This window comes from Colletotrichum chrysophilum, assembly GCF_026319265.1.
Source record: "Colletotrichum chrysophilum strain AFK26 chromosome Unknown scaffold_28, whole genome shotgun sequence".
NCBI classification, from domain to species: Eukaryota; Fungi; Ascomycota; class Sordariomycetes; order Glomerellales; family Glomerellaceae; genus Colletotrichum; species Colletotrichum chrysophilum.
The window spans coordinates 56,992-84,189 of record NW_026517315.1 but is presented as its reverse complement, the minus strand read 5'-3'; the positions used below and the strand labels follow the sequence as shown (position 1 = coordinate 84,189).

Here is a 27,198-nt window from a genome sequence, read left to right as displayed (position 1 = left end):
AGTGTTTGATGGTGGCTCACAAGAAGAGGACTGGCCTCTGGGGTCGAGATCCCTTGCTCAGGTCTGCCTGCGAACCCATCTCGTGCGCTTCACGATCTCGTGGACAGTATGTGGTGAAGATCCCTCAGCGATCGGCAGGCCCGTCCAGGCCGTTCGAATTCGGCAAAGTTTTTTTGAGATAGAGTTCGTCCGGACCGCCTAACCATACATAAGCGCGGCTGACATCGGTGAAACATCGACGTCACCGTCGTTTACCCCACACCTTGCTGCGCAGAAGACCTCCGGGTGCGGAGAACAGCGACCAGACAGGTTTGTTGACCAGCAGGTCACTACACCATGGTATTTCTCTCTGACTTCAATATTTCTCTGGGGCAATGTTCCAATTGTTGAAGTAACATGTCATGAGTTCGCGCTGGATCGTGGTGAAATCGTGTAAGTGCGACGCGGCATCAGCGCCGCGTGGGAGGATGTACCTGGCTGGCCGCCACTATGCAAGTCGATTCATGAACTTCGGCATTGGCGACGACGACATGTTAGTGTTCAAAGATATGATGAAAAGGGCTTTTCAAGAATGACTGTCTCTGACGATTATGTTATCTCCTCTCTTCAAACAACTCCATAGCTCGCTTGTAGCATTCCACACAGACTTGACAGTTCTGTCCTGCATCATCGTCCGATGTCCCTATCGAACTAAGACACGGTGATCTAATCGCCACACCTTGTTCACTAGCTTGTCTGCTGTCCCAGCGCCATTTTCACTACCACGATCATCTGAGATAGACCTACCTTCACCTCGCGTCTTGGATGAGGAGCGTGGGTCATGATCCTTTCGTAACGCCAGCGAATATGACTTCAATAGATGCACGGCCATCCGCAGATAGAGCGCATGAAACCAGCAATGGAAGTGATTTTGAGAAGACAAAACAGACGCAGAATGACGACTCAAAGCAGCGGGAGGACCACAGCCCGAAGACCGGAGGAAGCACGGATGGAAGCGACCTCGAAGCTGGCGTTGAGCAGGTGGAAGGCGTCCGAGACACGAAGAAGAAGAAGTTCAGGATTTCAAAATTCTACAAGAAGTACAGGCTTCCGATACACATTGTCATATGGCTGGCATGGACGGCGTGAGTAGATGACGGCCACAACACATGTCATCGGAGGTGTTGAGCTGACATCACACGCGAACAGATGGTGGATCGTCGGCCTCATCTTCCATCGGTCAGATAGCCTCGGATGGCTTAAGCCGTTCTTGGTGTACCTTGCCATCACCATCCGCATCAGCACACTATGGCTCCCTGCTGCCTCGGTGATGATCCCTCTGCGGTTCATCTGGCGAAACACGATGTTCATGGCGTACGACATGACGCCGCAAAAGCTGCATAAACCAATCGCCGCCGTGATCACTGTGGCAGTCTTCATCGTCGGCGCGATGATTCCCGCAGAAGTCGGCGACAACACCCGCGCAAGTCGAGCGATCTCACTCTTCGGCCTCGTCCTCCTGATCGCTCTCCTCACGGCCACATCCCGAGACTGGAGGAAGATTCCATGGCATACCGTCATCGGAGGCATGCTCACCCAGTTTCTCATCGCCGTGTTTGTCCTGAAGACGAGCGTGGGATACGACATCTTCGCCTTCATCTCAGAGATGGCTAGGACGCTCCTTGAGTTTGCAAAAGATGGCCTCCGGTTTCTCACGGACGACGAGGTCCCGACGAAAACATGGTTTCTCATCAACGTTGTCCCGCCAATCATCTTCTTTATCTCTCTTGTACAGCTACTATATCATTGCGGGCTACTGCAGTGGTTCATCGGAAAGTTCGCCATCTTCTTCTTCTGGACCCTCCGGGTTTCCGGCGCCGAAGCCGTAGTAGCCACCGCGACCCCGTTTGTGGGGCAAGGAGAATCGGCGATGCTCATTAAGCCCTTCATCCCACATCTGACCCTCGCCGAGATACACCAGGTGATGACCTGCGGGTTCGCGACGATAGCTGGGTCGGTGCTGGTCGGGTACATCAGTCTCGGCCTCAACGCGCAAGTCCTCGTTTCATCGTGCATCATGTCGATACCTGCGAGCTTAGCAGTGTCGAAGTTGCGATACCCGGAGACCGAAGAGACCATCAGCTCGGGCAAGATCACAGTCCCAGAAGACGAAGAAAAGGCTGCCAATGCCCTACATGCGTTCGCAAATGGGGCGTGGCTGGGAGTCAAAGTGGCTGGCATGATCGTCGCAACTCTTCTCTGCGTGATCTCCTTTGTGGCCCTCGTTAATGGCCTCCTCGGCTGGTGGGGGAGGTACTTGAATATCATCAACCCGCCGCTGACGCTTGAACTCATCCTCGGATACGTTTTCTATCCGGTGGCATGGTGTCTCGGGGTGCCGAACAAGGACCTTCTGGTCGTAGGAGAACTCATCGGCATCAAGATCATAACAAACGAGTTCCTGGCTTTCAAGTCACTCTCAAGCAACGCCGAGCCATACGTCTCGATGTCACCTCGCTCACGGCTTATTGCTACGTATGCATGCTGTGTAAGTATATATCTTTCATATCGGTAACGTTTCAATCTCACACCTCACAGGGCTTCGGGAATGTCGGCGCCCTCGGCACGCAAATCGGCGTTCTCTCTCAGATCGCGCCCGGTCGTGCAGCCGACGTCTCCAGAGTAGCCGTCTCCGCGTTGTTTTCAGGTATCCTGTCGACTCTGACTTCCGCCAGCGTTGCTGGTATGTTGTACACTGGATAGTGCTGGAGATGGGGTCTTCATGGTTGTACTTCCTAAAAGCCAGATACCCAAGAGAAAGGCACGCGGGCTTAGAGGCGAGCAATAATGGAACAAGAATATCTCCACACGCCACTCGAAACTGCTGGATCAGAGTCTACCCTGACAAACATGGCTAAGTCGGGGCCAGGCTAATTCCAGCCCTGGTGATCTTCGTCCGGCATGACGTCGCTTCCTTCATCGTGTAGCATCGGCCTGCGACTGATGGGATTTCCATGGATCCAAACACTGACAAGGCATGGCGAGCGAATACCGACAGGTCATCATCGCAACAAATAGCCTGGACAATGATTGAGTATTTCAGGCGATCGTTCCATTTACCCCGGTGTCAATCGTGCCCAAGCAGTCTTGGGCACGCGACGATGGCGTGTACTTGTCTGGCCACGGCAACCAAGCTCCCAGCCAGCACCACAGTCCCGATGTATTCCATCTAGACCTGTCCCTTCGTCGAAGTCTGCCTTGAGAACGGTTTTGCGCTGGAGGCTGAAGACGATGAAGCCTGACTTCTGGATGTAAGAGCAAGCCTTCGGGCCAACCACACCATTCTCGCGATTGTGCTCCAAAGTGCAGCGTTCTGCATTTGACTCAAGGTCCCTTCCGGCATCAGACAAGTGGCCCTGCATAAAGATCGACAGTGAGGCTCACCGGCGACAGCAAGAAAGCCTCACATACCAGCGGCTCTTTCAGCTGAGCCGAGTGAGTCGCCGACTTGAAGTAGCCGCCCGGGGGTTGCAGCCGAGACGCCGGGCTCACTTGAGCTCTCTTTCATTGGAACGACACATGAGGCTGATTCCATTGGGAATTGCATTTTGATTGTGCACATGGCCGCTGGGCTCGAGAAAGACATGCGCGTCTCGCGGCGTCCGCTGTTGTGTCCTCATTGCTCACGAACCAGGCCTCAATGCGTCGTCGTTGCTTTCTCCGCAGCATCCGCAAGACCGGCGGCGGCATCTTGGCTTTCCTACCTTTCCCCTCCCCCGTATCCGTACCCCATTACCCCAGATCGCTTGCACGTTTTCAATCAATCCGTCTCCTATTTTTCACGTAATGAGATTCCTCTCGGGGCGGCTGGTGCCAAAGTGACAACTGTCCTGACCTTCAGACGGCCAATGCGTGGAATGGCGTCAGAACGGTTCCGCAACGATGTGAACTCTTACGAGAACATTACCCCATCGTTTCCATTCTTTACCCCATTTCCCCAACTGTGCGTCTCTGTCCGTGGAATTAAATCAAACGCCACTGGACGCTTGGAAAAGCTTGGAAAAGCAACCACGGACCGGCGTTAATATCATCTTGCATTTGCACTGCCCTGTCTGGGGTTTGATCTTTGGGGGCGTGACAGCTTCATGGAGAGGGGGAAAGCTGGAGACTGGGGTAAAGGTCCACACTCAACTCTCAGGGGACACGCGCAGGGACTGGGACAGGCACTGGCAGGCATCGCGTCGCATCATATCCCTTCGCATCAACAGTGTTGCTTCACATCACCGCTGAACATGAGGCGACGGCGACGGAAGCGCTAGAAAATGCATGGAAGCACGCTATCTTAGTGTCTGACAGGGCTTTACGAGGGAGCAGCTTTGGGTTGGACCGGCAAAGAGCCCTAAGGCGCAGGGCAAACTCAAACGCTCACGAGAGAAACGTAGGACTGCCCGTCGGTAGCCGAAGAGGTCTAGGCTGGGGGGAAGATTGATGGTGGTGGTGGGATGGCACCCAAGCCGGCGATGGCTTCATCCAGTATTGGTTCTCTGTCCTACACATACAAGCGTAGGGCAGTTGAGGGCAGTAGTCAGAGAATAAACACCATTCATGAGAAACATCGAAGAGAACAGAAGGCGCATCGCAGGGCAGGCTCGGGAAAAAAGCCTGCTACATGTTTACAACGTCTTCACCGATGCGGCAAACCTTCGCGGAAGAGCCGTAAACTTAATGCGGCTCGAGATCGCGTTGATAGTCGATCAATACCACATCACGTCTCCGAGTAGCCGGGGCCAAGACCATGTTGCCAATGTCCAACGCGGGCGCACATACGAATGCGATGGGGAAGCGATGAGCAGGAATTGACCATGACTTGACTGCCTGTCAAAAATACCTCATCTAACAGAGTCTTGGCGAAGTTGGCCCGGGTCGCGAATGGCGCAATTCCAATTTTCGTCTTTCCATCACCGCCCAGGCACTACGCTGGAAGCGCCGGAGCGGAGGCCGTTTGTTATCGACTTCGGGATCCCGAGTCTTGGGTCGTGGAGAGAGACGCGCGCACATCGTCCCGGCACTGGGGGACGCCTCGCGGCACCACACCGTCTGGTGGTCTGGTTGGCGGTCGGTCGGTTTGTGGTGACTAGATGGAATTCGTCATGAACTAGGGCGCGCACTGGAAGACGGAGACCAAAGGGTCCTCAACCGCCAACGGCCCCTTCACCGACGCGCGAGCATCACCCCTGACGCTCTGCTGGAGAGGGGCCAACCCGGTGGTTGACCCGCCTAAGATCCCAGATCTAGCACCGCCGGATGGACGTCGGGAATTAAACGTTGGGTCTGTTGAAATGACGAACTGGCGTGTCTTGAGTCGACTGTCGGCAAAGTTGTCTGCCGCTGAATACTGGAGACGAAATGGAATGCCGTCTTGGAGGATCGTGATGGAGGGGAAGATGGAGTCCGTAGACCGTTTGGTTGACGTGTAAAAGACGCATTGATCGCCAGGCATCATGAGCTATGAACGACACGTTGTGATGGCAGTGCACTTGGCAGACCTCGACTAACACTAACTACCTGTGATGGCCTGGCGCATCGAGGCTCGATGAAGCCGTCATGGTTTTCTCGGCATGCTAACCGACCCTGCGAGGTCCTCGCCGGCTGCATATGAGAAAAGCCCAGGCCACCGTTGCATCGCGTCTTCACGTTTTGCCCGTCTACAGAGGGCAGGAGAAGGCTGACAGCTGAGCTGGAACCTGTTCCCCGTCAGCCCAAGCTGGTGGGAATATGTATGTGTGTACGCCAGCGCCAGGGCAGACGCCATGCGCCAGAGGTCCCGACATATGCAAAATCAGACGATGGGCGTGGAATGTGGGAGAGGGCTACACACCCATTGGGAATGGCTCCCGCACGTCAAAAGACGCCAACTGATTCGTAAAAAAACATGAAGGGCTAGCAGGGGACACGCATTCGGCCATGTGTCCGTGTCAGCGACGAACGGTAGGGACTAAGAAAACTCGAAAGCCACCTGAAGCCAACGCCGGTCCGAAGTTACAAACAGTACCAACACACGCGAGTTGTTGTGTGCGTGTTTGCTTGCTGTCGAAACATTCCAGCCATTGACTTTTGTCAGGAGTAGACAATCTGCCCGAGGCCATCGCAAGCCATCCGGAGTGGCCCTTCGGCAGTCTAAGCCAAGTGCGGTCAAGGGCGAGGATAAGCTCGGCCAAATCCATGCTCTGAATGCCCACTCGACTGTGAACAGGGGAGGGGGCCCGTCATGTGGAGGAGATAAGGACCTGCTTATTTAGGCCAGAGATAAACGTCTTGGCGGGGAGACGATGGACGCCTCTGAATGGACGAGGAGAAGCTGGGAAAGTGATGGGGGAGGGGCGGGCAGGGAAGATGGTGGCAGGGTGGCGGAGCTGTGCGAGGTGAGAGACGCATCCTTCGTTTCTAGAACGCAAAATGGAATCCTCAGGGACGCTGATATTATCAATTCATGTTAGTGGCAGCGGGTGATTAGGCCCTCAAGTCATGTACCGCCATCAGCTGGACACCTAACAGTTTCGCATAACGAGTACGTACGACATAGATGCTGTGTGCTCCAGTTGGTTGCACCGGAGTCCAGTCTCTCTTTGCTGTGTTTTGACGGTGAATACAAACATCGTGACTCGAGCACCTAGGCCTGGACCTGGTCCCGCGAGGCTCTCGCAAAGGACCCTGAGATATGAGCTGAGGCTGCTGGGCATTCTTTCGGTGAGACAGGCCGGGAGAGGCTGGGAGGCGTCCAATCGCGGGCCCTACACTTGCTAGGCGTTTCTGCCCTTTTAGTCTGTGTTGAGCAACAAGCAATGCCTAGCTACGGGATGTTCGAGGCCACAAGAACCACCAAGAGATGGACAAGCCGCTCGTGCAGATGCGCCAGGGCAGTTTTCCACCACCCAAGCTTCAGGAATCAGGGCCACTGCAGCCACTTTGGCAGACGGCTCTAGCCTAGGCTGTGAATGGCCTGGTCCTCTGTAGCCTGTAGCTGTCCGTGTCAGTTTACTTACTTTCAGCGGCAATGTCACTGGATGAACGGGCACGCCGATATCTATCATGTCTTGTGAACCTTTCCTAGGCGACCCCTTGTTGCCAGGCTAGGTCTTCCCAGCAGCAGCAGCAGCCGCGAAAGGACCTGGTCACCTCAGCGGGAGTCCGAGTGAGTGATGAGAAGCACTGAGCACTGAGCACTGAGCAGCGAGCGAGCAGCCTTTCTGGGTCAGAGTGTCTGGGGCATGATTGGCAAGATGCTGAATCGTGGCTGAAATATGCCCCCGCAGATTGCCCGAATGAACTCGCATCGCGTGAGCTCTCTATCTCTTGGCTCTCTGTGAGTTGCTGGAGATGAAGACTGTGGTCATGGTGGTGTGTGGTGTGGTGGAGGAAGAGGCCCTGGCAACACTACACAACACCCCCCGAGGCACTGGAAAACTGCATGTTGGAGATGCGCCTTGTCCGGGTCACCCACGCCTCTGCTACTCTAGACAGATACCTTAATTCAAAGCTGTGATTGCTCTGGCAGGTAGGCTTTCTTCTGTAGTTGTTGCACATTCAGCTGCGCTTCCCAACATCCGCGCCAGGCTGACGAAATATCCCGTGTCTGACGGGCGGATTCGCGTGGTTTCAATGTGACGGACCGTCTTGGATTAGCGGACAAGACAAGGTTGTTTTCGCTGTTGGAGCCACTAAAATCTGCGATCAAGGAAATCTAGCGAGGAAAAAACCTTCAGTCGTCTTCATTCAGTTCGCCCCAGAGATAAGCATCGCATGGTCTCAGTAGGAACTCAACACGCGACAGGTCTCTTTTTTGTGCAAATTTTTCTTGTGATGTTCCCATGGATGAAATGGCAACTCCGTGTCTGCGGGCGCTGTTTGCAGCTCTTCAGCAGGGCACTCCGAATGCGTGCAGCAAGGCATGGAAGGAATCTCTTGCATTCGCCCAATGTCTTGGTGTTTTCTTGGTACCACCGATGGCTGCCCACCCTCGGCCAGGAGTCCCAGGATCGTCTGGATTGTCTCGCGGCTCCAGGTACTTTGCGTCTTGGTCCTTTTGCTTGTCCCGTCTAAGCTTCTCCCAACTGCCCGTATCACCACGCCAACTTCTGCTGTCGAGACTGGGCAATCTCTAGGCATCTCAGGCACCGCAGCCGGGGTCGTCAGCTGCAAATTCACGACTCGTGCTCGGCGGTCGACGATACTTGGCGTTAACGAGTGACTTTGTCTGCCAAGTACCGCCGCCATCATCACCCGGAACTCTCGAGATGAACAGTGACAGCGCCCCCAACTTTTATCACGCCCACCCCGCACGATCAAGTTTCTTACGCCCTTCTCACCTGCCGTCAGTGTCGTCCGCCAAGGCTGAATGGCGTTGGATGCGCGCCCAATCACCGTCAGAGATATCTGCAGATTACACTACACACGACAGACTCCGAACCGTTTTGCCTCTGCCGCCATGATTCACCGTAGCCACCGAAGACCAAACCCTCTCCATCCTTGTCTTTGACCAGTGACCACTACCTCCCTTCGCCTACCGTATCCCTGCCACGACCCCATCTCTCTGAGCTCTGTCTCCCAGTGCGGTCTAGCTGCTGCCAGACGCCATTCCTCCAAGTTCCAACCCGCTGCCCATTGGCAATGACAATTCCCCCTCATGCTCGCGAGAACCCTCGGCCGCCGCTGGCCCAACCGCAGGCCGCAGAGAGACGGGGAAGGGAAGCTCATTGAGGAGACACATGGAGACACAACAAGGGGACGTACGCACGTCGCACGCTGCTCACTGTGCCCCCGGTCTGCCTGCTCCAGTCTCCACACTGAAGAAGGAACCGCGAGCTCGGGGCGGGACACTGACTCCATAACGGGGTTCATGAACACAACCCCAAGAAAGAACCCACAAGAGATAGAGATACCGCAGGCAAGCAGCAAGATAGCAGCCTCCCGCGCTAGCAAGTCAATAACCTACATGTAATACATACAAGTCAGGACCGTTCGGTACCTCGCCGTGGCAGCCAGTCAACCCAACACAACCCGGCGGCGTCTGCAGGGATCGCTCGACGGGGTCTATCTTAGCGTACGACGCCAACCCGGCCGCACCCCCAGTCTTCCATCACCCCCAAGACCAAGCTAGTGTGGCCAGGTTCCAGGTCCAGCCCACGAACCCGCGAGGCAAATTTGGCAATTCGGACTTGAGGTGAGCTCTGCTGCTCTTACATGCGGAAACGGGAGGGACACAGGTCGTGGTGCGGTGCGCCGGATGCCAATCCCAATGTGCTTCCGTCTCACATGCGGTACACGCCTCTATCGCGTCCGCCCCCCCGTCTTCCGTCCCGTCGAGGCGGCACCCAGAACTTAATTAAAGAACCTCCAATCCCCCCCTCACTGCTCGGTTGTGATTCCCTCTTCTCTCCTCTCATCCCTCTCTCGCTCCTTGAGCTCTTGTCTGCCCAATCGAGACCCTCTTTTGATATCCCTCTCCCACAGACAAGAGAGTCTCATTCCCGTGTTTGACGTGTAAGAAGAACCACCACTCGTCGTTCTTCACGCCGCAACCATGAGCGACGGCCTCGTCAAGCGGACGTCCTCTTCGGAGGGCGCCCACGACCCCGAGAAGACGGCCTTCCAGACCAAGACCTACGACGACACCGAAAATGTCCACATCCGCGGTCTCGAGACCAGCGCCGACACCAAGCTGGAGAGAGGCCTCAAGGCCCGTCACATCACCATGATTGCCATCGGTGGTGCCATTGGAACCGGTCTCATCATCGGAACCGGCAAGGCCCTCGCGCAGGCCGGCCCGGGCTCCGTCTTCATCTCGTACACTCTCGTCGGTTTTATCGTCTTCCTCGTCATGGCTGGTCTCGGTGAGATGGCCGCCTGGCTGCCCATCTCTTCTGGTTTCACTGGTTACGCCTCGAGATTCTGCGACCCTTCCCTTGGTTTTGCGCTCGGCTGGACGTGAGTCTCTCCTGCTATGTTCCCCGCGGCAACCGTTCGGGCAGAGTGCTAATGGGCGTCACATACAGTTACTGGTTCAAGTACATCATCGTCACGCCCAACCAGCTTACCGCCGCGGCCCTCGTCATCCAATACTGGGTTGACCGCGATAGAGTCAACCCCGGTGTCTTCATCGCCATCTTCCTGGTCGTCATCATCTGCATCAACTACTTCGGCATCAAATTCTTTGGCGAGTTCGAGTTCTGGCTGTCCAGTTTCAAGGTCATCGTCATCGTCGCCATCATTCTCTTCTCTTTGATTCTCGTCTGCGGTGGTGGACCCAACGGCGAAGCGACCGGCTTCCGCTACTGGAAGGATCCTGGGTATGTGTTGTGCCCGATGCAGTTCGCAGTGCCCCCTCGCTAACATCGTCTCCAGTGCTTTCAAGGAGTACATCGACACCGGTGATGCCGGCCGCTTCCTCGGTTTCTGGTCCTGCATGGTCAACGCCACCTTCGCCTACCTCGGTACCGAGCTTGTCGGTGTCACTGTCGCTGAGGCCCAGAACCCTCGCAAGACCGTTCCCCGCGCCATCAAGCTGACCTTCTACCGTATCCTGTTCTTCTACTGCCTCAGCGTCCTGCTCATCGGCATGCTCGTCCCCTACAACTCCCCCGAGCTCGCCTTCGCCAACAAGCAATCTACCGGTGCCTCCGCCTCCCCCTTCGTCGTTGCTGCCCAGGTTGCCGGCGTCAAGGTCGTCCCTCACATCATCAACGCCTGCATCTGCGTCTTCGTCTTCTCCGCGTCCAACTCCGACTTGTACATCGCCAGCAGAACCCTCTACGGTCTCGCCTCCGAGGGCTCCGCGCCCGCCATCTTCAAGCGCACCGACAAGCGCGGCGTCCCCGTCTACGCCCTCGGCTTCTCTGCCTTGTTCGCCCTCCTCGCCTTCATGAACGTCTCCAGCGACTCGACCAAGATCTTCGGCTACTTCGTCAACCTAACCACCATCTTTGGTCTGCTCACCTGGATCTCCATCCTCGTCACCCACATCTGGTGGATGAAGGCCCGCAAGGCACAGAACATCCCCAACGAGATCATGCCCTACGTCGCTCCCCTCGGCATCTGGGGCTCCTACGCCGCCCTGGCCATGTGCTGCATCGTCGCTCTCACCAAGAACTACGACGTCTTCACCGGCGGCGACTTCGGCAAGGAGAAGTACAAGACCTTCATCACCGGCTACCTCGGCATCCCGCTCTACCTCATCCTCATCTTCGGCCACAAGTTCTACTACAAGACCCGCGGCGTCAAGCCCCACGAGGCCGACTTCTACACCGGCAAGGACATCATTGACCGTGAGGAGGAGGAGTTCCTGGCCCGCCAGGCTGCCGAGCAGGAGGCTCGCGGCGGCAAGGAGAGCCGTGGAGGATGGTTCTACAGAGTCTTCGTCTCGTGGCTGCTGTAAATGGGAGAAAGAAAAAGGGTGTTTTACTGTCGTTCTGAATATCATGTCCTGCGAATATACCAAGGCGATTTGGTCCGCCTAGTCATTCCATAGATATCCCAATCTAGACCAAGCATCATGATTTTGCGCATAATAATCTCTTCAAAAGTTGACGGTGAAATGCAATGGATGTGATTTAAAAGACGAGAAATGCATTGACACTGCCCTTCGGAGATCATCGGCTTTAAATTTGTTTGTGTCTGTGTTGAGTTAGCGTGGGGAATACTCTCCACCGCACGATGAGTCACACCTTCAACCCTTCATTTGTGTGACTGAAACAGGGTTTAGCAACCACCCTCCAAGCACAATAGCTCAGGGGTAGAGCGCTGGGCTCATAACCCAGAGGTCCCTGGATCGAAACCAGGTTGTGCTACCATTTCTTTTGCTTTTTTCTTTTGGGTTCTCTTTCACAACACTGCTCTTCCTTTTGCACTCTCCGGAGGCTGTGGCTTGGTCACCAGGTAATCAGGAAGACTGTTTTTGCTACTTTTACCGCTTCTAATAAACATATGCCGTTGACCTATGCCGTTGACAAGATTCTTGCGAACCTGGACCTGGTTCTCATGAACAGCACTGCAATGCTTAGGACGTATCTATCGAAGCATACACCAGACATTTCATGGTGTGGGATGAACCTCCAAAGATTGGACGTGGCTGGGCTTGAAAAAGTAGAAGAACGTAGGCTGCAATGTAACAGGGCCACATAGCGCAACTCCGGTTGACATCGTTGTAGGAAATATGTACGCTCAACCGCCATTCCTCATCCGTGAAGACGGACCAGCCCTCAGACGACCGGGCCGGCCATTCGGTGCCGAGTGGGGACACGGGCTGCGGACGGTTCGGAGTGTTCGCGGCACCCCTCCTTGCTTCATGGACCTTTTCTTTTGATGAGCCTCGTTGCACAAGATTCCGGTCCTGTATATACAATGTTGTGCTGTATTACACGCTCAAATATCCATTGAAAAAGGTCCGGTAGCTTGCGGCCGAATGCAGTAGGTATCTCCAACGGCTTCATAGTATCCGTGAGCACTGCAGAATAGAAGTACAGTCATAATCTTGTACAGGCAACCCCTTAACAGTCGGAAAAACTTCAATTAGTACCCAGCATAGTCGCCAATCTCAATGTTCGGCGTGATGTACGGCTGGACCTTGGATCTAGTCAGCGTCCTCTGCTCATAAGCGTACGCTAGCCCGATCAGCTTGGCCTCCTGGAACTTGGCCCCAAGAAAGCTGATTCCAAACCTAACATCTGTCAGTTGATGGCAAACCGCTCAAAACTCCATCGATGTACTCACGGAACGTGTGGGCCAGTGTCAACCAGATTGCCCCTCCGATTCTTGATAACCGTCGCGTTCGCCGGGTAGAACCCAAGCGGGACCGTCACGACCGGCGCCCCGATGATGGCCGCCCAGGTGCTGGAGAAGCTCGTCGGCAGGATCACAGCGTCGAGCTTGTGCTTCTCCAGAGTACCAAGCAGGCCGCCCTCGCCGCCGAGGTAGTTGCTCTCCTGCAGCGCGGCCCAGAACCGCGGGTCTGTGTTGTTGAAGCCCTGCACATCCAGGGCGTCGTCCCAGATGGCCGTGTTGCGGTCTGGGTAGTCCTCAAGACCGAAAGACTGCGTGAATTTGCGGACATCCGCGAGAGATGTCACGTTGTTGGGGTTGAAGCTGAGCTCGGCCAGGTAGGCTGCGAGATTGGTGATGAAGTCTGCGTTCAACACGATTGTCTCCGAGGTTGAGTTGGCTAGCTGGGCTGCCGCGGTGAAGTTGGCATTGTCGACTATGGTCGCACCGGCTGATTTGAAGACCTCAAGGGTTGCTTCGAAGGCGTCGGTTTCTGTGCCGGTGGTGTTGTCGGAGAAGAGCTCTATGGCGTTACGCGGAATGCCGATGCGGGCTCCGCGAAGGGCGTACATGTCGCAAGCGGCTGCGTAGTCTGGGATCTCGCCGTTGTTGGGGATTGCAGAGGTGTAGTTGTCCTTGGGATCTGCACCGGCAATGGCGTGGAGGATGTAGGCTGCGTCTTTGACCGTTCGGGCCATCGGTCCTATGGTGTCCTGGTGCTCGCTGATGGGGATCACGAGATGTCGAGAAGTCAGGCCGACTGTGGGCTTGATCCCCACAAGGTTGTTGCGTTGTGAAGGGGAGATAATCGAACCGTCAGTCTGCATGTTGTCAGTTTGAGCTATGAGAAATCATTCACTCAAGGATAACAAACCTCAGTGCCCAGCGCTGCGAGGGCAAGTCCCAAGTCCGATGCCACTCCGCTGCCACTCGAGCTTCCACTGGGATCTTGCTGCGGATAGTAGGCCGCATAAACCTGTCCGCCGTAAGCAGACCAGCCGTTGCTGGTATTGTTGCCTCTGTAGTTTGCCCACTGGCTGAGGTTTGTCTTGCCCAGAATGATCGCTCCAGCCTCACGAAGCTTCTTCGCCATAAAGCTGTCCTGGGGAACCTTGGCGCCAACTAGAGCCCATGATCCGGCAGTGTTATTCATCTGGTCAGCCGTCGCAATATTGTTTTTGATGAGGATTGGAATCCCATGAAGCGGTCCCTTGATAGTGCCATTGGCCCGCTGGGCATCCAAGTCCGCTGCGATGGAGACTGCGTCGGGGTTAACCTCCGTCACGACGTTCAAGGTGCTGTTGACTTGGCCGATGCGCCCAAGATAGGCGTTCACAAGATCGACACTGGTGAAGAGGCCGTTTTCCAGACCTTCCGCCAGCTCATCGATGTTAGCATCAATGAGACTCGGGAACGGGGTCCCCTTGACTGAGACGAAAGTCAATTCACGAACGTGAGACAGGTGACTGGTCGGCCGACACGCACCAGTCAAGCAGCTGACGATGCTGGCGAATCTAAGCCAGATCAGAGCCACGGCCAGAAACGGCCGCTGCACAGCCATGTTTGAGGGTGAGGAGAGGGAGGCAAGTGTCGGCGATTTGGGACCAGCTCAATTGGCTGGTGTTGAGTGATGCTTCACGGGCTCCTGAGGTTGCTCGGACCATAACTTGGACGCGAGCACATATAAATGCATGTTGATATCCCGGTCAGGCCAATCTCGTCCTGCATGTCTAGCACGGTTTACCGGTGCATCGCGTGGTTTACTCTCGGCACGGCACCGACAACGGCAAGCGAGTGATAAGCAGTTCCGGGGATCGCGTAGCTTGAGCCGGCACAGATTGATTGCGTCCTCGACCCGGACAGGCAGCTCATTCTGATAAGAGCCGGGGGAGAAAAGTCATGACGTAAATAATTGGGAAGTGGTTCGGTTACATGCAGCATGGGCGGAGAGACAGGTCCTCAGCACAGCTCCATTATCGGTAGCAATTGGATGCGGGTGATTATTGAGCGCGAGTTGCACAAAATACCGATCCAAGTGTCTTACCAAGCTGATGGGAACCGAGAAGGATCGCGCGGGGAAGAGAAGACTGTACTCCGGTGACTTGCGGGGCAAACTCCGTTGGTGGAGACCGGTACGTACCTCCGGGCGGCAAGGACTCCGGCCGGTGGATTCGGACCAACTCCGGCTCATCTCCGGACGCAAGAATTTCGCGGTCGGAACCTTCGGACTGCGTATGTCATCATTGCGAATGGCTCGTGATGCCTTCATTTTCCTCACGGACCAGTTTTCCTGCCCTTATTCGTGCCTGACGAGCGTACGTCAGCAGCAGCTCGCTCTCGGACGCCATGACATAACCATCTCCAGGCCTTCGTTGACTCGGTCATGCACCTCTAAGAGACCCTTCTTTTGGTAACGAGATTGAGCCCAGAGCTTGGCTAGATCCGATTGGGAGATCATGGACCCATCTAATTGAGCATGTTTAATCCTGAAAATAGCGACATCCGCCGGGGTCTTTTCACACGTGCAACAAACGTTCCCCGCCGAATATGCATATGTGGCTGTGTAGAGTAGGGGGCCTGGACCACACGCTGATTCTCCAAGGGCTCTACTCTCACAATGCTGCGACAGGTCCTTGCCTTGCCGTGGGATGCGTTTCTGCGCGGAGACATCCTCGCGGTGTATGTTGAAGCGGGAGCCCCAATGACTTGCTTATTGGGACTGCCGAGATCTCCGCCCCGAGGCGAAGAGATGCGACGGAACAGCCGCGACAGCCCTCATAAACTCTGTTCGCACACGACAGCCGCCTCACTCACGAATAAACATACACACGAGATCACAAAGCACCGAATATCACTGGACCATCGTCGCCGTACCTGCATATCCGCCAGAAATAACATCCTGTCTTTTGATACGCTCACTCGTTCCGCATAAGTCAAGACAGCCTCCCATTATCACCCATCACCCCATGCAAGAGTCCCAAACACCCAGTCTTGGCAAGCCATTGTCGGCCATAGTTGCCCATCCTCCCTCGTTCGAACAGGCGCATGAAACGATTTTCGCTTGGCGTCGATCCCGGTGGGCGCATCCCAAGCCGCTGGGAGAGCACCGTCGGACACACATGAACTCGCACCATGCCTGCCCGCGCACTCATGCACCGCACCTGGGCCACCACACACGGGTCGTGCCATGTTCTGCTGGTCTCCGAGGCACGTCCGTGAGCGGACAACTGCTTTGCCGTCTCAACTGCGAATGGAACTGCCACGGCATCCGCATGAGAACAGGAATGAGCGCCGGTCTTGTCATCTGACTGTCTCCTGTCTGTTGTTGCACTGCGGTTCGCTACGAGATGCTGCGCTTCCTCTCAACGCCATCTGAAGCAACCCACTGTCGTTCCACACGGCAGCTGTCACCGTTGTGAGGATTGCTTGACGTTCAAGGAAGCACTGTTCGCGATTGTGGATATGGGATTGCCAACGACGTGGAGTCGCATCATGGAGTCGACGTCGATTTTGCCTCGTTCGTGACGCAAGATTGGCATTGCGTGAGCAAAGGCAAAACTTTGCTTAGAGCCGCAAGCTAATCCAACTATGCTGCCCTTGATCTCTCCCCCTTTCTCCGCGCGCCCGCGCGAGGGACAACGTGGGTTCTAGGACGAGATGGATCCGGGCGAATACAATTTTCTCCCACGCATGGGCTGAGAAGCTTAGTTTTTTCGGCAGACGATGAATAACTTCCCAGCCTGCAGGTGGCCAACCAAGACCCAGGCCACGCAGCGCGCCCTCTGACTTCCAAAACGTTTTCGAAGTGGAACTAACACAAACCTAACTTCCAACTATCGTCAGAATCAGGGAAAGGTCGAGAGGTGCAAGGTTCCCGAAGCCTCCAGCCTGCATCGGGCGAAGTCGAACCGCCAGTTGGCTCCCCTCCACAATGACCGCCATCCCCCTGCCTGGATGCCCCGGTCGCTCGCAACATCGTGCCCTATGTAAGCTTAAGACCAGGGCTCCGCTTGCCGAAGACTGTGAGGAGCTTCGCCTTTCAGGCACACCACCAATGAAGGGGGACTGAAACGACATCAGATGGGACGAATTGATATCTCTCGCTTCCTCCTGCAGGAGTTTGCCTATCGTCGACATCAGACGAGGAGAGCCTCCCCACCCCCGAAACACCACAGCGAAACGCCACTTCGCCCGAATAAGTCAGGATATCGGGCGTCGCAGGGCAATGCCTTCATCTGCGCTGATCCATAACAAACTCCAATGCAAGGTGGTATCCCCGTCCCCGTCGATCCGGCAACATGCGGAGGCGCGAATCCACGCGGGGTCGGGCACTTCGAACCGGTGAACTTTGGCATCTCTCTCTCTTCTCTGCAGTTGCGATTATTGGTTTCAGAGACTCGCGAGTCGTCCTTCCGGCGAATTTTAATCTGAAATCGCGACAAATCGATCGGCACACCCGCATGTTGGGATAGTGTGGACGACTTCGCCCAAGGTTTGGACGAGGGTAGAGTATCCCTGACAACAATACACAGTCGAGGCCATTCAGAGAAACTACTAAAGGAAGATGGCCCAACCCAATCTCTTTTTTGAAGGAGCAGGCAGGTCCCTCAGTTCACGCCCACCCCCAAGGCATTGCAGATACGAGAAAATCTTCCCACTGAGCCACCAAGCTTGACTTGGTCAAAGATACTTCATCTCTCTTTCATCATACTATTAGTCAATATTTAGTTCACTCACTACGATGAGGTTCTCAACTCCCCTACTCCTGCTCGCCTCGGCCCTTCTGGTCGGCATCAACGGTGCCCCAGCTGGAACGGACGTCGCCAGAGGAGACTTCAAGTAGGCACACGTGATGGAGGTTACAGGTAATAGGTCACTAACACAATCAGTGAACTTGGCCCCCAGGCCGACATTCCCCAGATCAATGGTCGCGATGTAGCCGCTGTTGAACAGCCTAATGCTGCATTGGCCGCCCGCGGCGGTGACGACACCGAACTCCAGACCCGTCAGCTGCTAGGCCTGCTCAAGAAGGTCCTCGGCAAGAAGAAGAAGAAGAAGGCGAAGAAGGCCAAGAAGGCCGCGAAGAAGGCTGCGAAGGCTGCCACCCCGGCGAAGGCCAAGGCGAAGGCGAAGGCGACGACTCCTCCAGCCAAGGCCAGCAACCCGCCTCTTCCGGCTGCTCCTCCACCAGCTGCTCCGCCCGCCGCTCCTCCTGCCGCCGTACCGCCCGCCGCTGTCCCAGCCGCTCCTCCCGCAGGCGCTCCGAAGAAGGCCTCTGGTGCTGGCGCTGCCAACGCAGGTGCTGCCGCAGCTGGCGCTACTCAAGGTAAACAGCCTCCACCAAACAACAACCAACCCGCTCCTGTTCCCGCCGGAGCCGTCGCGGCCGGGGCTCTGGTCGGAGGTGGTGCTGCTGCTGGTGCTGCTGCGGGTGGTGTCAAGCCCAAGCCGGGCAGCACCCCAGCAACACCGAACCAGCAGCAGCCACCACCGGCCGCTGCTCCCGCGCCGCAAAAAGGCTCCGATCCAAATAGCCCGGCTCCCGCACCCCCGGGAGCCATCGAGGCCGGTGCTCTCATTGGCGGTGCTCAGGGCCCCAAGCCCGGCACGCAGCCTCCGAAGCCTGGTGTCGCCCCTCCCCCGAAGCCAGCCGGAGCGGCAGGCCTGCCCCTAGCCGTTCCGTCGAGAAATCAAGCCGAGTGAATTTGTGTTGACGAGTCACTTTGTGCAGGGAATTGAGTTTAGCGTACACTACGGAGATAGCGATCACACGGGAACAGACAGCTTGGATTCAAATCGATAACGGTCATTTCATTGCTCGTGGGTAATCAATCTAAACCTTTTAACTCGGTAACTCTTCCTGGTGGTTTGATACCGAACTGTGACGAATAAGGGGTTGACGGTGCCTGGTGTGGTATGGGATGGCTTTGGCCGGAAACAGGGGAAATATTGGTACTGTGTACATAGGTATGATTTCAGAAAATTGATGATTTATGACCTGCGATCGTTGGTCGTTCTAACCCGTTGGTGCCTCACCGTGACATGGTTGGTCCCTCTCGGTCGTCTCCGGCCCCTGGCTAGCGGAGAAATACTCTGAAGCTTGTTCCGGTTAAGCAAACTTCTTATGCAGGTTAAAAAGTTTCAACGCTGCGAGGCACGGTTATAAAGTTTGTTCCTGAAGCAGCTTCGCTCTCGTATGGGGTGCGTTGATGCGTGTGGCCACACGCCCGGGCCAATGACATAGCCACATTCGTCAATGAGCCGCTGATTTAGTTTTTCACAATCGTTTTATGAGGGTTACGTATGATCAAGACGGCTCACCATGTCTTGCTTTGAGATCTTCTTCCCGGTATGAGATAGCCCTCGCGAAGTGCAATACTCGTCAGTGGGATGGCTATGGCCAGACGTTCTTCAGACACGGTGCGTTGGGCCAAGCCATCGTCGTTCCACTGTGTTTCTCAGAATGAAAATGGAATGCTCACGACAAAGAAACGGCCGTTGCATCTTGACATTAGTCACGCTAACACGAGAATGTTTGCTTGCCTAATGCCATTGTGACTGGCGGAGACCTCGGTCTCGCCATTTCAAGTTGTTGCCTCATTTGAAAGCTTCCAGGCGTAGAGTTGGCGCTTGCTGACCACACTGAACACTTTGGCCCTTAGACGCAATGCCATCCAAAGATTTTGAGAGGCTCAGTGTAAAGTCGGCAACCGAGCTGCCTCGTGCGTTTACCGCTTTCCGCCGAAAGACTTCCATAGCGGGAATAATGTGTGCCTCCAAATTACATCATTGGTGCGCTCTTGAATGGCAACGAAGGAGGTGACTGGTATCCTCACCAAGCTTAAGCTTAAAACAATAGCCTTTGGAATGTTGAAGTCCCAAAGATATCCTGCTTCTTTCGCAAGATCAGAAACACCTAGCAATGAAAGTCGCCTTCAAAGCTGGCAGAAATGAGCTAGTAATATTTGCCAGGGCAATATTCTAAGAGAATACTACGTAAGAATCGGCCAAAGCTCTCAAGTGATAGGATTTCCCATACAAAAAGGACCTCTCATTATGAGAAATCTCATAAATCTTAGGATAGAGTCAGCAAGCACAGCGTTCACGCAGCAAGACCAACTCAAGCGGATATAGTAATACATATTCAGGCTACTGGATGCTGCGGAGCTGGGATTCAAGAAAGGGACGCATAAATCACAAGCCCAACACAAAGTCGATCCACACGATAAGAGACTGCCAGCGACTCTCTGCATCGCAAGATACTCCGGCCCCTACGCTAAGACTTCTTTCTTGCCGAGTCTAGCTTGCTCGTGTTCGCCGTCCAGAACGGAGACGGCTTCAATTCAGTACCTGAGACCTTGGTAAAATGGCTTGACGTCATTTGCGAATGAGTTGCGTGCAGAATGAAGCTTTATGGATACATATGTCACGTTTTCGAACCCGCCATTTGTCCGTGAGGGAGCTTCAGGACGAAAACCTCCCTCACGTTCTTGCCACTGGGAGACAAATCCTGAAATATGTCACCAGATGTGTGGCACTGTATAACGCCAAATTTTCGTGTCGAGACGCATGCGTCTCTCCCTTTATGTTGGTACCCGAAAATAGGCGAGGAAATAAAGCAATGTAACGACCACATTCGTCGTAGGGAGGCTGCAAGCCACCAACAATCCCTCTTGGAGGAATCTTCCGATATTTCAAAACCCAAGGTGAATGAAAACTGCACTATATAAAACCAGCTCCAAGAATCCTGACCAAAGGCTGTGGCTGCCCTACTCCTCCTTCTGCCCCCGAAACCCGAAAACTGACGCTTCGAGCCTGAACGCCGGCGACTCACTGTCTCGGTGATCCGACCATGGTTTCCTCCTTTCGCAACATTCAGTATGGTCAACGTTAACCTCGCCGCTGGAGCCCGTATCCTAGGGTTTCTCTTCAGCCCAGACAATCTCATCATGCCGTTCAAGTGGTCACATGATGCTGGCATTCCCGACAAACACATACCCGAGACATGGGTGACCATTGTCACTGGAGATGGCGCCAACTTGGAAGCGTCTGGTTCTGAGCCTTTCATCTCACTCTGGGACGACGATGGAAGAAGAATCGGCCAGCACTGGGTCGAGGACAACAGAAACAAGTTGCCGGTCAGCAATGACCTTAATGACAACATCTACAAGATCCCACACACCCAGAACAGGGACCCAATGGCAACAGCGAAATACGTGATGATATCACAGTTGTACTCCGAGACCATCTGCATCTCAGCTGTCCAGGTCTCCAACGGCAAACTCAGTGCAACATGGTATGGCGATCTCGCCATGTACTGCGGTGCGAAGTGGTTTCTCAGCCAGCGCAAAGTTGGGGACAAGTACCCGAAATGCGTATATATGAGTTCTGGCGGTATCGTGGACAACTATCCTCGATCTATCAGCTTCCACGTAAACGACATGCTCGGGACACCTTCCAAGATTCAGATGTACCGCAAGGATCAGCAGAAGTACCTTTGCAGGAGCACTCCACGATTCGGCTGGTGGCGACGCCTCGAACCTGATGGAACTGTTCCATTCTTCAAGCCACCGCTTCAGTATGATGTGGACAAGGAAACCGGGCTGGAGGGCTGCGACAAAAGTCCTGAATTGGCTGTCGACAGAGTCGTATGGGACAAAGGCGTCTACACCAGGCCTAAGATCAAGAGCACCAAAACGATCAAGGAGCTGCGGCGTTCTATCCCGGAGCCCGCGCAGAACTGCCCTGAGAATGTTCTCACCAAGCGGCGAGGATCCAACCGCGATCCCAGCCATCTCATCGTGACAGAAGCCGAAGGTCATGAAGCCTCACTTGTATGCAACAGCACAACTTCTGACGGATGGGATGTTGTTTCTCTCAGAGAAGGGAAATATTGCGACATGGCAGTCAAAAGGCTGTACGATCTTTGTACTCAAACGAACGTAGACAATTGTTTCGATATTGAGAGAAAAGTGCTTGTCAGCCGTAGCGGCATCGACGCTCGGGGGACAGCATCTGCTGGTGAAACACTGGAGAAGGCCTACAGAACGACTGAATATTGGGAATCGTGAGGGTGTAAAATGGCGATAATTGGCTTCTGATACTTAATTCGGCATCCTCCATATGTAAGATAGACAGGGACTGATACTGTGGAGATCCACGGGTCCTACCTGCGTGTATAGCGACGGGTCTAATGCGAACCGAAGATGTGGCAGATGAGCTACTCAGATATCTAAAACATCAAGAAGTATGTATAGGCTCTCTGTGTCTTGGAAAAGCTCATAAATGACCTGTCCGTCAGCAAGTGCTATGAGCCCTTTCTATTCGTGAGGACAAGGTTAGTAAATTCGAGAGATCATGCTCAACAAGAATCACAATACCATTCCGGAAGCCACTCTAGAGAATGTGAGATAGATCTCCAACGTGTTACTGATGAGGTCAGGGAGACGTACTCGCCATTTCTAGAGCGGAATAGCTGTGTATATGAGTTTTGGGACTTGAAGTATTACGAAATCCTCTTTGAAATCATAATGCGACCAGAGATGAAGAAAACACGAAAAGATCTATGTCTCTCATGGGATATTCGTTGGGCAAAGTGAGATACTCAATCTAGCATGGATACTTTGATTCGCTCTCTATCTGAATACATCCCAATCCCAACCATTTCATCTCTTACTGATCCTTACTGTCCCGTAACGTCATGACGGTGAAATTTCCGAAGCCCTCACCTGGCGAAGGAACATCCTCGTCATCAAGAGCATCATCGTCCAGCCCGAAAAGTAACTGAGGTAACAGCTCCCCGCGCGCTCGAGACTCGGAAGCACACGCGTCATAGCTAGACGCGTACTCACTCATGAAGAGGAACTCTGGGTCTTGGTCCATGTCATATCTGTCGAACAGACCGATTGTTGACCTTGAGATATTCTCATAGTTTTTGTGGCTGAAGTAGATGATGATTTGCTGTCTTTTGTCAGGGGCGACCCATTCTTGCAGGCTGTGGCCAGGCTGGGGTATTCTTTTCACAAATTTCGCGAAGTTCTTACCAGGAAACTCGAAGTCTCCTTGGCAGTAGTGAGTAACAGCAGTGAGCAACTCGACCTCATAGAAGAAGAAGGCGATGAATCGAAATTGAGAAAGCAGTTCTGCGATATCGTCATCGAGATACGGTACTCTCATATTTGCATTCTGCCTGGCCCTGTAAGCGTCGTCAAAGCCTGTGATCAAGATAACATCTTCTGAGTCATCTCTGATGTTGATGCTGATGTCGTTCATTTTCAGTTGCTCGAGTCCTCGTTCTAAAATTGCAAACTTCTCGTCGGGCAGAGGATCGGACGTGTCCCATCCCCAATCCGGATCATCTTTGGCAAGTGCTGCAAGATTCATGCATTTAACATGCCACCTTTCGGAGTACTCTGGGAGTGAAAAGTGAATGAGATATCTTGCCCCATTCACGTCATAGTTGTCAGACCTTGGGAGAGGCATGAAGTCGACCATTTTTGATCATGGAACTTGCTTTTGCAGAGTCTTGATGATTTTGAAGTGTCTATTTCTAGAACGAAAACCAGAAACATATCACAAGATCCCTTCCTTAAATACATCACGCCTTTCACTAGTGAATCCATAAGATGGTCTTGAACGGTCGCAGCCCAGACAGTGAATCAATCATACGAGTTCGCGCCTCTATCTTTGTCGCCATGCCCTTCATTGAATCACGAACCAGACTTTACAAAACTCAATCGGGGTTGGATAATTCCGAAAGGGACCGGAATATCAGAATAAACGCCGGAAACACCTCTGTACTCCGGCCACTTCTTAAGGAGAACAACTTGCGAGACATGCCCTATTATCGTCGACATAATTTCCGGGCCTTTGGACCCGAAGCCAGCAGAGTCTGACTAAGCTTCTCAGCCCATACTGCTGCTGGATCTTCGTCCTTTCGCGACACGTTCTAGCGGCTGATGTAAGTTGTTCGTCAATCCAGATTCAGATAGACTGGCTAGCCAGATAAAACAGCCGCTCAAGAAGATCATAGGGTTCTATCGCGCCGCAGGGATGTCCTAGTCTCAGCAGCTCAGACCAACGGTATGTGAGCGTGGGATTTGCAGTTCAGTTCCAGTAGACTTTTGGAAGAGGGCGGGCTGCTCCGCTTGGTTTGCGGAATCGGCTAAGTTTAAAAGGCTATGCTATAGGATAGAGCAGCGGTAGAACTAACCTTCACAGATAAGCAGGTCAGGTTGGAATCCTTCAACACACCGGCTACGGAAGGCGGCAGTTGCATCTGTCAAACTGACATGAGCATGCCGAATCCTGCAGCCCTAGCGCTGCCGTGACTCCGGCGACCGGCTCTTTTCAAATTTCTCCGTACTCCATCTGACAGGAGCTGTCTAATCTATCAAATGTGACAATGCCAAATAGCCGAGATGCCACGTGAATGCGACTTTCGGCGCACGACGAGTGGCGCCAATGCCCACCGCTTTGGGAAACCTGTGCGGCAGCCAGGCATCGAGTACGGACCACCGATGTTGGTTTGGGATGCTTTACTGCCGGGATCTCCTTGGCTACAGGACCCGGGTCCCGTGTTTCAACGCAAACACCAGACGGCCTGCAACGCACAAGATCGCCCCCTGGGCAACTCTAAACTGTGTTCAGCGGAAATGATTGCCATATGATTTGTCTTGGTGGAGGGTTTACCCCAGTCGAATCGTTCGCTTCGCCAGAAATATGGGTATGTTGATCATGAAGGATCATTTAGATGATCGTGCGAGGTTGACTTCGATTGATGGCAGTGGATGACAACGCCTAGCAACAAGGCGGAAGTCTACTCCAGCTCATGAAGGGTCCTATGATATCTCATATGAATTAGAGCTGGAGTCAATCTCGCTGCAATGACTTCAGTGCAGATAGAATTTGAGAGATCTACAGAAATAGTATCCAGTTCTTCCAATAAGTGTATCTTAGCCATGGATATCATTGGCTTATGCTCGACACCCCATGGTCTGTATGATGGTATTTCATGTAATGATCTGTGTCGTGTGAATTCTAACAATGCTAAATACGCTCGCTTCGTCCAATATGATTCCCAATGTGATTGCAGACAATGCTCCAAATGTTTTTGTGTCATGCCAGACCCGTACCTAGGCTTTTTGTCGATCCTCCACGGCCGCAGTGGCCTTTGAGCCGCCTCTCCTTGCCCTGTCCGCCCGCCATTTGGGCCCTCTGTATTGGTTAAGAACTTGGATGGGCGACACGGCTATGACCACCAAAGCCAACACCAGGAATGCTGTCCCCGGTCCCACAGCGTTAATCATCTGTTCCGCAAAGGCCACGCCCAAGGCGGCAAGACCACATCGCACTAAGTTGTTGATAGCTGTTGCACTCGCACCTTGTCCGGGACAAAGGTCCGAGATGATTGTCTGATTGAGAGCAAATATAGCGTTTGCCGAGGCTGCAATGAGGAACTGCAGCACGAGGGGGAGTGCTATCCAACCGGGTCGAGATGTCGCTGCAGGATATGCCAAGGAAAAGCCGTAGCCGGTGATGGAAGCGGTGAATAATGCTACTATCCACGGAAGCCGTTGTAAGCGAACCTTCTCAAGGGGAAAGTCTGGCGGTATGTCTTTTGGGGACAACTCTACGTCCTCCCTCATGTTATGCGTTGCCTTGTATTCGGCCGAAATGGCCTTGTAGTCCCGGGTCAACAGCTTCCCGGCCAAGACAGAGCCGACAATGGTCCCGAAGCCTGCATATGATATGTCAGTCGAGTTGATATATGCTTCCCTCAGCCGAGAGAAGCGTTGGGATTCGCTGCAGCTGAGGTAAGGGTTGGAGTGTGAGTCCCCACTTACCGTTGGGTAAGAATGCCACACCCAAGAGCAGCTCGTTCAGGAAAGGGAACCGTGCTTTGAAAACGGGTGTGGTGCTGGTGGTAACCATGTTCCAGATAGCGTAGACGAACCCACCCCAAATGAGGTTGATGACAAGATCCTTCTCCCTGAACAGTCTGAAGGGTCTGAGAAACGTCCAGATGGTGACTTTGTTGGAATTTAGAGGACCGTCTGGATCTTGCATGTACCTAGGCTCTTTCCTGATGTACCTGATCAAAGGCTTGTAGACTGGACCTTTAAGTCTGATTGCACCATTGCCAGCGATGCTTCTCATTGTCTCGGGAAGAAACACAATGATTGCAATAATAATAAGCGTCGAGGCAATGAGCAAGAAGACAAATACTGAACGAAAGCCAAGCGAATTAGCCAGGGCGCCGCCCAGCACGGGACCTATCGCTGTGCTGAAGTTTCGAACTGCGGTTGTGTCAGTTGAGGGTGTTGTAGCATGTTGACAACTTAGCTTACTGGCCTGGTAGAAACTAATGAACGCACCCCTTTCGGAAGTCGGTGAGATATCCTGAATGACTCCATTGCCTTGGAACTGCCATTAGTTGCCAAATTGGGTAGTCGAAGGGAGAAACGGAGACTATGGCAACTTACCGATACTGACAGTTGACGCACTCCCTGCGGCCTGGACACCCCTGAAAATGAGCAGCACCGGATAATTCGGTGAGAAGCTAAGCGCGACGTTGGCGCCTATGTAGACCGCAAAGGAGGCGATGTATGTCGGCCTCCGGCCCAATGTGTCTGACATGGGTCCCCATAGGAGAGGAGACACGGCTTGCATGATAAGGTAAGACGTGATTGTCAGGGAAACCTGCGAGGAGCTGACTTTGAGGTCCTGCGAGTAATCATAATCAGCATCAGCATCACCCTCGCTTTCACCGCAAGCGCTGGAACGGGCCGAGTCTTACCTGCGCAACGGCATCAAGAGACGGGTTGTAGATATTGGATGACAACCCACTGAAGAGGCCGGCTGTAGCAATGATCACAATGACCAGCCATTTTTGTCGCTTCGGAAAGACGTGGTACGGTTCGTCGTCGTCGGCTTCATCGTCTTGCTCTTCCACCTCATTGGCGTCGTCAAACGGGTTTCGGTCGTTTCCTCCGCGTGCTTCATCGTATGGGTGGCTGAACTGCGAGTCCTCGAATGATTTGCTGCGCAACTCCCCGTTCGCATCCTTCTGCCATGTCCTCTTCCGAATTGGCGGCGGTCTCAGTGGATAGTTGTTCCGGCCGCGAGCGCGACCGAGTCGGATACTAGATCCCGCCCGAGATAGCCGTGTGGGAAAGAACTTGTCGTCATGATACCGGTCCGGCACAAATTCAAAGTCGTGAGCAAGAAAGTTGTAGGCTGCCGCTGAAGCTGCAGACAAACTTCCCAGAACACCCCTCTTCACGCCGGGCCTTTGTTGCTGCGATTGGAGTCTGTTGGGGTTCATAGCTCTGTTGATCTTGCCTTCTCTTCGGTCGTCGTCGGTCGAAGAGAGTCTATGGAAACCTATCTAAGCGGCACTAATGA

The 27,198-nt window shown here is 53.9% G+C and overlaps 7 protein-coding genes and 1 non-coding gene across 8 annotated transcripts; 5 read left to right on the top strand and 3 right to left on the bottom strand.

Annotated features, from left to right (window-relative positions):
• Positions 1–846: 846 nt before the first annotated feature.
• Positions 847–2,742, top strand: COL26b_004559 (uncharacterized protein; the record flags this gene model as incomplete). The annotated part of the gene is made up of 3 exons (XM_053177433.1): positions 847–1,124; positions 1,189–2,527; positions 2,578–2,742. The coding sequence occupies 3 exons, from the start codon at positions 847–849 to the stop codon at positions 2,740–2,742; spliced, it is 1,782 nt and encodes a 593-aa protein (XP_053038547.1).
• A 6,817-nt stretch (positions 2,743–9,559) lies between these two features.
• On the top strand, positions 9,560–11,410 carry COL26b_004558 (uncharacterized protein; the record flags this gene model as incomplete). Its single annotated transcript, XM_053177432.1, has 3 exons — positions 9,560–9,963; positions 10,032–10,325; positions 10,381–11,410. The coding sequence occupies 3 exons, from the start codon at positions 9,560–9,562 to the stop codon at positions 11,408–11,410; spliced, it is 1,728 nt and encodes a 575-aa protein (XP_053038546.1).
• Positions 11,411–11,750: 340 nt separating this feature from the next.
• Positions 11,751–11,822, top strand: COL26b_004557. Its single transcript has one exon. It is a non-coding gene; the product is annotated as a tRNA-Met (tRNA).
• Positions 11,823–12,543: 721 nt separating this feature from the next.
• On the bottom strand, positions 12,544–14,353 carry COL26b_004556 (uncharacterized protein; the record flags this gene model as incomplete). The annotated part of the gene is made up of 3 exons (XM_053177431.1): positions 12,544–12,691; positions 12,745–13,613; positions 13,667–14,353. 3 exons carry the CDS (start codon positions 14,351–14,353, stop codon positions 12,544–12,546), a joined length of 1,704 nt encoding a protein of 567 aa, XP_053038545.1.
• A 3,180-nt stretch (positions 14,354–17,533) lies between these two features.
• COL26b_004555 (uncharacterized protein) lies at positions 17,534–18,495 on the top strand (the record flags this gene model as incomplete). Its single annotated transcript, XM_053177430.1, has 2 exons — positions 17,534–17,631; positions 17,682–18,495. 2 exons carry the CDS (start codon positions 17,534–17,536, stop codon positions 18,493–18,495), a joined length of 912 nt encoding a protein of 303 aa, XP_053038544.1.
• A 2,177-nt stretch (positions 18,496–20,672) lies between these two features.
• On the top strand, positions 20,673–21,649 carry COL26b_004554 (uncharacterized protein; the record flags this gene model as incomplete). Its single annotated transcript, XM_053177429.1, is given in 2 exon segments — positions 20,673–21,626; positions 21,638–21,649. The coding sequence occupies 2 exon segments, from the start codon at positions 20,673–20,675 to the stop codon at positions 21,647–21,649; spliced, it is 966 nt and encodes a 321-aa protein (XP_053038543.1).
• An 815-nt stretch (positions 21,650–22,464) lies between these two features.
• On the bottom strand, positions 22,465–23,286 carry COL26b_004553 (uncharacterized protein; the record flags this gene model as incomplete). Its single annotated transcript, XM_053177428.1, has 1 exon — positions 22,465–23,286. The coding sequence occupies one exon, from the start codon at positions 23,284–23,286 to the stop codon at positions 22,465–22,467; it is 822 nt and encodes a 273-aa protein (XP_053038542.1).
• Positions 23,287–24,926: 1,640 nt separating this feature from the next.
• On the bottom strand, positions 24,927–27,118 carry COL26b_004552 (uncharacterized protein; the record flags this gene model as incomplete). Its single annotated transcript, XM_053177427.1, has 5 exons — positions 24,927–25,531; positions 25,638–26,090; positions 26,142–26,210; positions 26,277–26,517; positions 26,591–27,118. The coding sequence occupies 5 exons, from the start codon at positions 27,116–27,118 to the stop codon at positions 24,927–24,929; spliced, it is 1,896 nt and encodes a 631-aa protein (XP_053038541.1).
• Positions 27,119–27,198: the final 80 nt, after the last annotated feature.